The sequence below is a fragment of the Monopterus albus genome, unplaced genomic scaffold (genome assembly GCF_001952655.1).
Source record: "Monopterus albus unplaced genomic scaffold, M_albus_1.0 scaffold50.1, whole genome shotgun sequence".
Lineage (NCBI taxonomy): Eukaryota > Metazoa > Chordata > Actinopteri > Synbranchiformes > Synbranchidae > Monopterus > Monopterus albus.
Window position 1 is genome coordinate 2,281,822 of NW_018127930.1, and position 13,194 is coordinate 2,295,015.

At 43.7% G+C, this 13,194-nt stretch overlaps 1 protein-coding gene across 1 annotated transcript in view; it reads right to left on the reverse strand.

The window, feature by feature from the left end:
- Positions 1-2,571: 2,571 nt before the first annotated feature.
- Positions 2,572-13,194, reverse strand: part of LOC109960803 (bile salt-activated lipase-like) — an 85,543-nt gene continuing 74,920 nt past the window's right edge. The window contains exons 4-10 of the mRNA XM_020601167.1: positions 6,275-6,405; positions 5,980-6,087; positions 5,766-5,880; positions 4,800-4,986; positions 4,453-4,656; positions 3,348-3,557; positions 2,572-3,222 (exon numbers count right to left, since the gene is read on the reverse strand). Of these exons, the coding sequence (XP_020456823.1) occupies positions 3,039-3,222; positions 3,348-3,557; positions 4,453-4,656; positions 4,800-4,986; positions 5,766-5,880; positions 5,980-6,087; positions 6,275-6,405 (1,139 nt within the window). The 3' untranslated portion in view covers positions 2,572-3,038. The remainder of the gene's footprint in view (positions 3,223-3,347; positions 3,558-4,452; positions 4,657-4,799; positions 4,987-5,765; positions 5,881-5,979; positions 6,088-6,274; positions 6,406-13,194) is intronic.

Here is a 13,194-nt window from a genome sequence, read left to right on the forward strand (position 1 = left end):
AAGCGTCTGAACCTGAGGAGGCTCGCTTTGCCAACACCCACGTCGACCAGTGGATCGAGGGAGAGCCGTCTCACTCCCTGCCATCGTTGACAGGGAGTGAGTCAGTGGACTCAGGCCCACTCACGCCGAGAAGTCCAGGGGGGCACGCGCCAAGGGACCGTCACCGTGGTCCCTAAATTTGAGCATCTGAACTGGACATAAATTTGGGCTATTTCTTCTTTAGTGTGATAATTGTCCAATTTGTCCAGTACTGGGCTTTAAAATGTAACGCATCTCACGCTATGGCAGCTGGTAACCCTGCTTATTACCTGTTTTAAGTAGTAATGTAACCATCAAAACTCATCATACCCAGAGCAGTGACATTTTTGACCTCGCCCCTCTCCAGCATATGTGAGTCCAGCACTCGGTACCAGCCGTTTGGATAGACCGGAGGCACCTCTCCGATCTTCTTCCTGCGGCGGACTTCGTTTGCCACTTGCGCTCTGGAGCGACCGTACTCCGCGATGTATCCCACATCTTCAGGCGCCTTCAGCAGCTCCAGGGGACAGAAGAGCAATCTGTACAGTCAGCACATGGCGAGGAGGGAACCTATAGCGATGATGAGCAGCCCTGTCCTACGTCAGAGCGGCTCTGTCACTGACTGCGTACACACATCTCACACACACACTTAGCGAACGGACACGTCATCCTGGTGGCATTAACAGGCAGTGATGACGTGTTGTTATCCATCAGCTGTTGAGGAAAGCGCAAATACTGCACCTATGAAGTCACAGTGAGATCAGTGTGTGATTTATTCTTCCTGTGTTTATTCGGACGGGACCGTAAACTTGGCTATCCATTGTATTAATAACAGACTTGACAATAAGGCTTAAATCTTATGTAACCGGCGGGTTGGCCACGCATACACCGCCTGGTTAGTAATTTGGCAGAACAATCATGGATATAAACAACACCTGGGGACAACGCTGTTGTGATAAGCAATTTCTGTGCTGGTCGCTGCTGTAACCGGTCTGATGTGAATCTCCCTCCATTGAGCTGTGTCCTGTTTCTCCTTAAGACTGTTTTTAGGAGATTGCCCGCATGCTCTCCAGGAGCGATAATTGATGCGAGCGTGATCCAGTAGAAGTTTGCGTCCATTGCACATGCTGTGCTAGGATGACGTGCAGCCAAGGTAACCTGAAGCATTGTTGGTTTTAATTGTTTTGATCGTTTCTATGCTATTCTTTAACAGTGGCTTTACTTGTTGCAGGGGTGATAGCCACTGTTGCTTTGCCTTAGCTTATGTGATGCTTTGCTTTGCTTTGCTTATGTAGTGCTTTGCTTATGTGATGTTTTGCTTATGCAACGTTTTGCCTTGTTTGGTTTTATGTTAAGAGGTTTACCTAGCTATGTTCCCTATTTATTGTATTTTTTTTTTCCTAAATAGGGTTTGGTTGATGCGTGATTAATTGATTTGTGGTGTTTATTTAATGGTGCCTTTTAACCTATTGACTCTGACCATTTTATTCCTGTTCTGCACTGTATTTGAGTGGGGGGGAAACTTCTTATAGGTAGCATTTTAGCTTCTGGGGTTAGGTTTCTTAAAACATTTTCATTGTTAAATTATACTTTGACTCAAATAAAGTTTATCTGTGTGAATAACTCCAATGTCTCCGTGTTTGCAGATCTATCTGGGGGTAGCAGCTCAGTACTGGGGAAGTTTGCATGAGTTTGACCTCTGAAAACAGGAGGGGTGTTATTCTTGGGGAACTACTTAGAGTTACTACGGTCTGAGTTGCCTAGGCCTGTATATTGGCCCGGTCACACTTAGGAATATAATTTATCTTATTCAGTGGCACCAATTCAAAATGTTCCCACACTTGTGACCGTTTCCATGATGGCTCCATAGCGAGTCAATCCAAAATGTGTTGACAAGACGTAGGACAGAGAGCTGTTTCATCCATCTTAAATACATCTTTATCACTTTCATTGGGGGGGAATCTCGCGAGAGTTTATGGGAAGGCCCCACGGCTGGCATTAGTTCACCAATCTAGCGTTTTAATACGCCTGTAGTACGTTTTATATTGCTCCTGACTACTGAACGATGTAATAGCTCTGTATAATTGATTAAACAAGGAATGTGTTGTGATCTGAAAGGTGTTTAAGTATTGGAAAGGTTAGATATTAATGTTCATTCATGGGAATGTATGTTTTATTTCATTAATATATAAGAGATAAGGTGACAATGTTTATATTCTGAAGTGCTCTGTCCAATCCAGGTAGACAGTGTGGGGTGAGCTAAGGGTAAATGAAGAGAGCTCACATACCATGGGTTTACACTGTATGCGTCTATCCATCCATCCATTTTCCTCCGCTTATCCGGGACTGGGTCGCGGGGGCAGCAGTCTTGTCTCAGTCACAAGCAAGTTTGGTACTTAGTATTGAAGGTTACTGTGGAGGATGCACTCTGTTTATGTTTACGGTAGAAATGTCAGTACGGTATGGTTGTATGTGTGACATTGCACTGAGAATGTAAATATATTGAGTTAAAAAGAAAAAAAAAAGACAATCTGAGAAAGGAACGAGGTGGTCCTGTGTTTATTGCGCTGACACTTACACATCTGTTACAGGTTGTGATCTCGTCACTTTGCTACGGTGATCCACTCCACCGGGACCCGTAACATGTACACTAGTTAGGGCAGATGGACAGGTTACAAAATAGCTCTCCAGTCTGAAAAGTCATAAAATGCATCAAGAGCTTAGCTCTTTTATTGACTGTTTTGATTTTGTCTATTTTACATTATGAGATTAACATATACTTCTACACCACTAATAACCTTTAGAATTATTTTATTACAGTAGCAGCTGTTATCACTGCTGAGCCAGAGACAAACAAACCCAAAACTCAGGTGTTGTGCACAAACTTTAAAGGCATACTGTATATTTAAAGAGGAAGAGAACAAGGAAATATAATTTGTGTTGATCATCAGTTTATTCTTTTTTTTTTTTTTTTTTCAGCATGTCCACACTGTAGGTGCACAAGTGAGTGCACATACTCTTTATTCTGAGACTACAGTGGGAAGGCTTGGCAGGACACTTGTCCAGAAATGCACGTAACGCAGTCTCAGCCTCTCGCTCGCATAGTTCTTGTCCATGTTAGAATTGATCTCCAGGTACTGGTGTTCACTGGAGGTGAATCTTTGCCAGGTAACAGGCACGCTTGACTCTCCTTTGTTGGGGTCTCTGTGGACATGAAACAAAAAAGAGGGCAAGTGAATTGAGGTAGTTGCAATTGTCTATAAAATTTTTCGATTCAGGATTATTTGATTTCTGTGATGCTCCTGCATCTAGTGTCCGCAGGATTATACCCAGTTCTGGCGAAGTTGGTCCAGTAGGCGATCATGTATCCGGAGACATCACGGTGGCGAGGCCAGTATCCCAGTGGTGTGGTGAAAGGCTTTCCGAACACGTACTGCAGGTCATCAGCGTGGTCTGCTCCCATCCAGCCGGGGTAGGGCCTGCCAATGCCGCCCATGCGGTTGGGCTGGGAGAATACGTAGGAGTAGGTACGACCGGTTCTTTGGGGAGACAAGAAAAATATAAAGGATGTTACAATGTGCGATAAATGAAAGGAAAAAAAACATAAATCCAGAATCAGCCCATGCAGGAGTCCATTAAAAACGATATGCATTTAGTAGCATTTATTTTTGTATTTATTATTGTAGCATTTCAGTAGCATTTGTATTACTTTTAGAAGTATTTTATACCTTGCATTTAACCATGTGTAGATGCTTGATAATGCTTTTCACTGTGAACTCACTAAATATAAAACACAGCAGGGCTTCTGGAAGCTGGACTGTGCCATTATATTAGTATTTAAATTTTAAACGTATAATTTCATCAGTCAATTTTACCTTTAGGCCTTTGTGTGCCATTAGAATGACTACTGAACATTTCTGTCATATATTTCAAGTAACTAATGGAATTTGCATTAAAATTATGAAATAAAAATGTACAATAACAGCAGCATGGTGGAAAAGTGGTTAGCGCTGTTGCCTCCCAGCAAGAAGGTTTCAGGTTTTAGCCCCGGCTGACCTGTTGCATTTCTGTGCAGAGTTTGCATGTTCTCCCTGTGTCTGCATGGGTCAGATTGGTTCTAGCCCCCCAACCGTGACCATTGTTAGGATAAGCGGTATAGATAATGGATGGATGGAATAAAAATGTATGTGAAACTACAACAAAATATAATTACATCAGTCAATTTTACCATTATTCTGCCATTTAATGATTCAGAAATTGAAGCTAATCTGCTGCATAAAATTGATATAAAATGTCATTGCCTTTTATTTTATTAATGTACTGTATTCTGGCTTATTTTATGTGTTCCTTTGCACTGTTTTACAGTTTTCTTGAGGAATAAAAAGGGCTTATAAATAAACTGACAACATCTGTATTGCAAGATCCTGCTCTCACCTGGCAGCAGAAGCATGAAGGTAGAGGGCAGACTGTGTTGGAACCAAGAAGATGTAGTCTGTTCCAATGTCCACAATGGTTTTCTTGATCGTCTCACCACTGGGCTTTGATCCCCAGGTCGCAGTGTATACGTAGTAGGCATTGTCCAGCCCAGGCTTCCCTTTGTCCTTAGTGTATGAAGCCAGGAGTCTCTTCACATCTTCACTGAAATCAGGAAGAGATGGTTTATGAGTAAGGTCTGATAAAACATCAAAAATGTTAGTGGCTCCACAGTTCTCACAAAGGTACGTCAGATTGCTCTCTGTGAATTGTCAGTGTGTCACACTGATCAAGTAGCTTGAACTCACACAGGGGTGTCCACCAGTGGGGTGTTGACTGAAGGAACATCTACACCCGTGAAGATGTGCCCATCCATGTCGTTGACTCCAGCGATGTAGTCGATATCAGCCGCATTGTGGAACAAATTGTAAGGCTCATCTGGCAGGAAGTCACCATCAATCACAGGAGATAGGACCAGGTTATCCACCAGTGGGTCTAATAGAGGAAGATAGAATTAGACACTTAAAATATGGTATTACAGTAGAAAATGAATGTTTTATACAGCATTGGCACCCAGATTTTTCTGTCATTCATGCCTTTACCTACTATATCTGTATCTACATAACATTAAACTCTTAATATGACCAACATGGAAGCACCAATCAATGTCTCAAAACTGCTATTTTGAATAAAATATGCAAGTGCCATTAAAAAGCCACAAAGTATGATTTGAACTTAAAGTGTGGCCATGCATGTTGTTGGTCTGTCGGCCACTGACTAGTCTGCTGTTGTATGTGCAAGTACAAATTTCAGAAACATTGGGCAGTGTGAGACCACAAGCTCTTTGAGGTCAACAAACCCAGGGTCAAGGTTTTAGGATCTAAAACATCAACATTCTCAGGGCAAATTTCCATCCAAATTTAAGGCAAATGTTAAACTTTCTCTTTTATTTGCAAAAAAAAAAAAAAGCAAATTAATCCATGCTTCCACCCACAACCCTTATGCAAGGATTAGGATTAGGAGTTGGATGACTTGATATAAACTGTAGGTGGCTTTAATCCTCCTGGGTACCATTAAACAACTGCAGAAGAAAGGGATGCAGCAAGATGACTTAATTATATATGGATGGATCAAAACACAGTTACTGGCTATATTATGTACCATTGCACTTTAAACCCATAACACACACTGGACATTTCATACACAAACAAAGTTGCTCTAGTAGGAAACTGTGTTGTAAAATAAAACTAAACAGAGCTGAGTGCTGTTCTTACGATCAGGTGAGCCAGCCAAGCTGAGAGTTCCGGCCAATGTTAGGCGCACAGGATCAGTCATCTTCAAACAGGCAGCCATTCTCTCATCAGTGGGGCAGGCGACTTTCAGAGCAACCTGGGAGAAGGTTGCAGGTTACATATTTCAAAAAAGAGACAAAAGAGTGTTCAAAGTTCCATAGAAGAAGTAAAACATGCCAGAGAAGCTACCATATACCTCTTCAGCGAACCTGCGGGGGTTCCTGTTGACGGCCCATGGGCAGAGGGCAACTCCACTCTGGGAAATGGCCCTCCTGATAAGCCCTTTGTTGTGGGGAGTGAGAGTCTGTGGGCAGACCGAAAAACAGATGTTCTAGCATTTAATTTAAAATAGGACTCACATTTATAGATAATGAAGTTCATCTCATTTCATATCTATCAGCTCTTCCAATACTTCATTAAACCTCTTAGGTGATTCAGCTTTGATGGAGCAATGCGCACGATGAGCTAGACATCCAGAAAAAGCCTTTCACCTGGAAGCTGACACTAGCTCCACCTGCAGATTCTCCAAAGATAGTGATGTTGTCAGGGTCTCCTCCAAATGAGCGGATGTTCCTGTGCACCCAGGCAATGGCGGCTTGCTGGTCCCACAAACCGTAGTTTCCTGAAGAGGATGGAACTGTTTATAAAGCTGGGGGGGGCGGGGGCTCTGTACAATCCTGTCCCTGTTGCCTCCTGGCCACTGTACAGATAGTTGTCCAGGAAGTTAGCACCCATTGAGCCGCCAACCAGGAAGCCTCCTCCAAAGTGCCAGACCATGACAGGCAGATCATTAGCCACTAGAGAACAAAGAGAACTACAGATAGTTGTAGTATAGTGTCGATCTAATGTGGATGACACTGTGTGACCTTCTCTCAGTACTTACCTGAGCCAAAGTGAGGAACCCAGATGTTAAGGTACAAACAGTCCTCACTACCTCTGGTGTCAGTCATGAGAAGATTCAGCTGAAGGCATCGTTTCTTGAACTCAGTGGTCTTCATAACACCTAATAAAAGACAAGACTTTTAAAAATTATTAAGAAAATTTGTTTTTATGATACTTTACATCATACAGTTTAGGCCTTTACATCTGAAGCAAAACAAAAAAACACTTAGACTAAGACACTGTGCTCACACAAAAAAAAATACCATGAACAAGCTGCCTAGATATGCAAAGATAAAACCCTTTATTAAAATTAAAAGAGAAGGCTTGGTAGAACTAGCTGCCAAACCTTTCCCCCTAAAATACTTGTTAGTTCCTGAGCAACAACTCATCATTGTAATTTTTTTGTTATTGATCTAGGTGTTCTGTAAAAGAGAAGTTCAGTGTCCCCACCATCCCAACCAGGGTGAGGCTTTGGCTTCTGAAACCTTCCAGGGATGTCAGCAAAGGGCACCCCCCTGAAGACATCCATATGACGACGAAATCCAAGGCGAATGTTCTCGCCCTCCACCTTCCCTCCCTCTGTTTCAACTACGCCAAGCTATAGAAATTAAGCACAAAAGAACTTGGTGTGCTAGTCCACCAAAAATGTGAATGAAAGTCTTTTTTTCCAAATATAGAACTAAACATTTGACATTTGGGATGTTTTGAAAAAACTGAAAAAGTTTCAATCATGTAACAGAAATTAAAAAAATATTCCACTACTAATAATGTAGAAACGTGGCATTTTAACTTTTGTTCCTATACAAATTTAGTAGAAAGCTAAATCACTGTTATAGACACACTAAACAACTGTAACATATGGTTGTTTAGATACAATGGGATCAATCTTTCTGTGTGACACTTACAGATGCCCCAGAGACCGTCTCCAGAAACAAAGCAACAGCAACCAGAATCCCCAGGTTCGCCATCATGACCAACCTGTGACAAGCTGTTGATTGTTGATCAGAGTTTTATAAAGGAAACCCCTCCCCCAAACATCTGACCAGTGTGCAGCCTCTGTCTTGACTTTTCTCACTGTTACATAATATTTAACCACCTTGAGTCCACAGCACTTTTCCCAGTACTTACTGTCAGTTATATTATATCATACAATGAACTTTTGAATTCTCAAAGTGTAATCTGAAAATTGATTTGTTGGTCATTCTGTGTTTGTAATTTCTTACAACTGTAAAAAAAAAATGACGCTGCATCACTTTCACCTCACATGAACCTGCCATCATGAGTGAAGTTATCTAAGGATGTTAACTGTGCTGTGACTGCACGGCTGAGTAGAGGTTTTGGTTCATAAAAACATGGACTCGTGTTGGCCTTTCATTTGGTTTTACAATAGTTTTGAGACATTTAGTTAATTAAATAAGACATCTACAATAAAACTGCTTACGTGACTAATACTTGATGTTCCAACTTCAACTCCAAGTTGACACAGCTGTCTGGCTGGGCTCAAAGTCATACTGCTGAAGCCAGTTCAGAAGCTAAACCCTGTCTTATGCATGACTGTTTCTACTAATGCTGCAAACCAGTAATATAAATACCTCTACCATAGCCTACAGTGACCTTCAACTATAGTGACAGTGGACATTAGCATCTTTCTAAATTGTTACCTAATTTGGGCAGGAAGTGTATATAATTCTTCCTGCCCTAACCTACACATTTAGCCTTTAAATTAAGAAAAAGTATTATTATATTTTTAATACAAATCTCAAAATATAATCAACAATTCAAGTCACTTATGACACATTTTAATTAAAGCAAAGCACCTGTTCTGACACAGCACCCTTTCCATAGTCCCCATATACAGTCCAGATGGTAAGTATTTAGACAGCAGCTCAGTTTTATTGTTCAAGCTCTGTGTTTTAGCATGTCCAATTTAAAATAAAAGTGTCTACCACATGAAGTGCCAGGTCTCAGCTTTAACTTGAGTATGTTTACATCAATGTTCAAAGAAATATGTGTTGTGGGGGGAGGGGGTTCAATCTTTTGGAGGTAGGCCAAGTTCTTGTGATTGGTACAGACTAAAAAAGGTTGGTCGGCACTTTTGAGGAGGTGCTACCATTCTTCCAGGGCTAGTTTGATCCCTAGGAGTTCCTTGTTACCCACATCGTAATTACGTTCGGCCGGGGTCAACTGTTGGGAGAAAAAGGCACAGGGGTGTAAGGCGTGGTTTTCCTCGGACCGCTCCCACCCGAGTGTTAGACGTGTCCACCTCAACCACAAACTGCCATGAGGGATCAGGTTGGAGGAGTACGGGGGCTGAAGTGAACTGGTTTTTGAGTTCTTGGAAGGCCTGCTCTGCTGTCCTGGACCATGCAAACTTCATCTTGGTGGAAGTGAGCTGCGTACGGGGGGCAGCCGGTCATGAGGTGGTGGGTTGTCCGGCCAGGAGACAGGTCAATGCACAGGTAGGGCTCCACTGGGTGATGGTGCCAGTGGTCCAGTCCATGGTGGGATTGTGTTGGACCAACCAGGAGTGACCCAAAACTAACGGTGTATCCAGGATGGAGAAGATGTTGAAACTGATGTCCTCATGATGGTTGCTGGTGATGGTAAGATGAAGAGGTGGAGTCCAGTCAGTGATGTGGGTCAGCAGCCAGCCGTCGATAGCCCAGGTCTCTATACCATGGGGAAGTAGTTCAGGTCTAAGGCCTAGTTGCGCCACCAAGGCTGGGTCCATGAGGTTACCCCCAGCTCCAGAGTCTAGGAGCGCTTGGTGGGAGGAAGCGTGACCAGCGGTCTCCAGGAGCACGGGGAGAAGGCAGTTGGTACCCAGTCTGGTGGAGGTGGAAGGACGGCCCGTCAGTGTCCCCACTTTCACTGGCGGGCCTGCTCTTTTGGCCACACCGGGCAAGCAATGATGAGATGATCCGAGGCCCCACAGTACAGGCAAGACCCAGTGCGGATGTAGCAGGCCCGTTCCTCGGGGTTCAGACGGGCACATCCTAGATCCATTGATTCATCTGTTATTCTTCGAGAGCTTGTGTTAGACTCCAACATGCGGAGAGAGGCCCGAGCCTTGACTGGTGGTGATGACGTGACATGGGTTCGCAGGGCCGACTGCTGCCCTGCTCTTTCCTTGCAGAAAGAGCATTGTTGCTTGTCAATCCGGATAGCCAAGTCAACTAGGGAGATGAGATTAGGGGGCTCGTTCTTGGTGTTGAATTCGGCCTTGATATCATTGAGGCCGTGTCAGAAGGCCGCGCATTATGCGCGGTCCTCCCAGCCAGCCTCCGTAGCTAAGACCCGGAAGTCAATGGAGTAGTCCAGGACGGGACAAGCCTTAAGTTCCCTAGAAGCTTGGCTCTGAGGAGATGGTGGAGAAAAGACAGACCTTAATTCCTCTAGAAATTCCGTGACGGTGGTACCGATGAGTAATCCATGGTGTCCGCAGCCTCAGCCCAGGTGAGCGCCTTCCCTCGTAGTCGGTTGATGACGTAACTGATTTTCTCTCCGTCTGTGAGAAAAGTCAGAGGTTGGTGATCGAACACCAGGCGGCACTGCAGCAAAAGACCCCGGCATTTCTCAACGGTGCCATCGAAAACGTCTGGTTCAGGTATGGGAGGATCTCGGCGGCGACTAGCAGAACGGGTGGCTGAGCGTGGATGATGACCTGGGGTTGCAGACTGATCGTGTTGTGATAGCATGATGGCGGTGAGTTGGCCTACCTGTTGAGTGAGGGTGGAAATATGTTGTTGCTGCTGCTGCAGTGCCTGAGCCATTCTGTCCATCTGTGCGTCGTAGCGAGCATTAGATGGTGAGCTGCTTGCACCGGAGTCAGCAGGGTCCATGTTGTCCAGTTTATTCTGTTGTGTCTGCTCAGACACAGAAGAGAGTGAGTAAAAGATAGGCGGACCCAGGTAGCTGACTTCGGTGCAAGTAGTACTAAATTTATTCACAGTGAAGTGAGAAAAAGTCAACAAGAAAAACAGGTAAGTGTAGGATGATGGGAGTAACCGGGTGTCGATCAGCAGCAGAGAAACCAGTTTGTGGTGAGATGGATGGGAGTAGGCCGGGTTGCGGACGCTGAAGTCAGAGAGACGGTGGTGACTGTGGAGACAGAAGGCATGATTTTGTACAGATGAGCTACAGATGAGGTGACTGTGCATCGACCTGAAATGGTGGAAACTGGAAGGGCAGAGTAGGTCCAGGGTCCGGAGGAGACGTCTGTGGAGGAGGAAAACAGCAGGAGAGTGTGGCAACGGAGAGTGGAAGATAGTACTGGTAGGAGCTAGGAGAACTAAGGGTGAGAGACAAATGGTCAAATACAAAAACACAACGATCGAACGGGCCTGAGAACAAGAATAAACTGGCAAGGGAGTGATAGGTGAGCGGGGTATAAGTAAGGATAGAACTAATGAAGTGCAGCTGGTGACAATCAGGGGATGTGGAGCAGGTGTGCCAGTTTGTGTAATCGGGCCCGAAAAAGAGAAACGGAGTGAGAGAGACAGGTGCAGCCAGGCAAACCTGACAATATGTGAGCCATTTTGACACTGTGTCCAAATTGCAAATGATGGGACTCCTGGCTACTAAATGTTTCATCAGTTTTGGAACAAGAGTTACCATTTACAGTATGTAGATTGAGATGGTGTTGTCTGTCAAAATTAGAAGTACAGAGCTTACCATGTAAGTAATGAAGCTCAAAGTTCTAGCAGAATATCTAATGTGGTTTGCAAACATGAAGAAAATAAGGCGCGCACAGGAAAAGTAGAAGAGGGCAAATAGCCAGGCAGATGGAAGAACAAAAGACTTTGCATGGTGAAGGAAAACCCCTTTATGACTGTGCAGCAAGTCAAGAATGCTCTCCAGTATGTAGGCAAACATGTTTCCTTGTCAATGATCAGGAGAAGATCATAACTTCAGAGAATTGACTACAATGCCCAAAGCCTCAAAAACAGATTGGTTGGGCTGCAGTTCACAAAAACATGCAGAAAGCATGTAGAGCTCTGGAACAAGTTCTGTAGCCTGATGAGATTGTTACTTTTGAACTCCTAAACTATCTTTTAAAAGGGTTTTATCCTCTTTAAGTAGGGCATGTCATCATGTTCACCAAAATGCAGACATTCTTAAGCTGATTATGATTTCTGAAGGCAAATTTGCCTGTAGCCGTGAGTACACAGAGTCCTGGTGGATTCTATTAGGTCTTATGGTAAATCTATTCAGGGGAGACACACCACCAGGATGACACAGTACAGCTGAGTTGTTAGATTTGTCCTGACTTGTAGAATTTTAAAGCAAAGGTTTTTTTTTTTTTTTTACACTTTTAATGATGTTCCTCTTTTCTGTTTTGTAGGAAAAGAATTTCTTATTACGGTTTGCAGCATGTAAACTGGCACAAAGCATTTCTAAGGTATTTGACAGTGTTTTGCATCTCTCATGACTTTTAATGATATTTAGTGATCTGAAGAAGGACTACAGTCATAATGCATTAGGACTCAATTATAATAATAATACAGTGCTCAAACAAAACCCTAAAAATACTTCTTTATTGAAATTTAAGTAAATAAGTCAAATATCACATCTTACAAAAACAAATCATGCTAAATATTAACACAGATTTTTACCAACATGGCGCCCACTGAGGCAGACGTGTTTGCGCGTTTCACTCTTGAATGCCGGATTTTTCTTTGTTTTCTTCTTTTTGTCTGATTTTTTACTTTTTCTGCAGTGCACAAATGTCATGCACTGCTAACATACAACAGACAACGCTACTTGACCGCCATTACCCAGCCTCTTCCTAGCTAACGTACAGTCTCTGGAAAACAAACTGGACGAGATGAGGGCTATAGGATTACAGCACAACAGGAAATCAGAGAATGCTGTGCTCTAATTCTCACCGAGACTTGGCTTTCTGACAGAGTCCCATATTCCGCAATTCAGCTACAAACACACCTTGGATGCTCAGACCACATTTCTTTGTTCTTGTATCCAGCTTACAGACAAAGACTGAAACAAACAAACCCTGTCACTAAACAAATTAAACTCTGGTCCCCAGAGACTGAAGGCATCCTGCAGGACTGTTTCGCCCAGACAGACTGGGATGTGTTTAAAGCTGCAGCCACTTCGGAGGACTTTTCTGTCAGCGTACAGGATTATGCTGAGTATGTCACCGAATACATTAGTACCTGTATCGACCACATTGTGCCCACCATACAAGTCAGGAGGTTCCCCAACCAGAAGCCCTGGATAAACAGTCAGGTACGCCACATGCTGCATGCTCGCTCTTATGCATTCAGATCAGGCGATGAGATAGAGTACAAAGCTGTGAAGTACAGACTGAGGAAAGCCATCACAGCAGCCAAGAGGCAGTACAGAGAGAAGCTGAATGGCTTCTATTCTACTGCTGACTCCGGACGGAGGGGGCAAGGCCTGGAGCCCATCACAGACAACAGGACCACCACCAGCATCATCAGCTCCACAGACAGCCTGCTGGATGACCTCAACACCTTCTACACCCGCTTTGAGACCTCCAGCCACA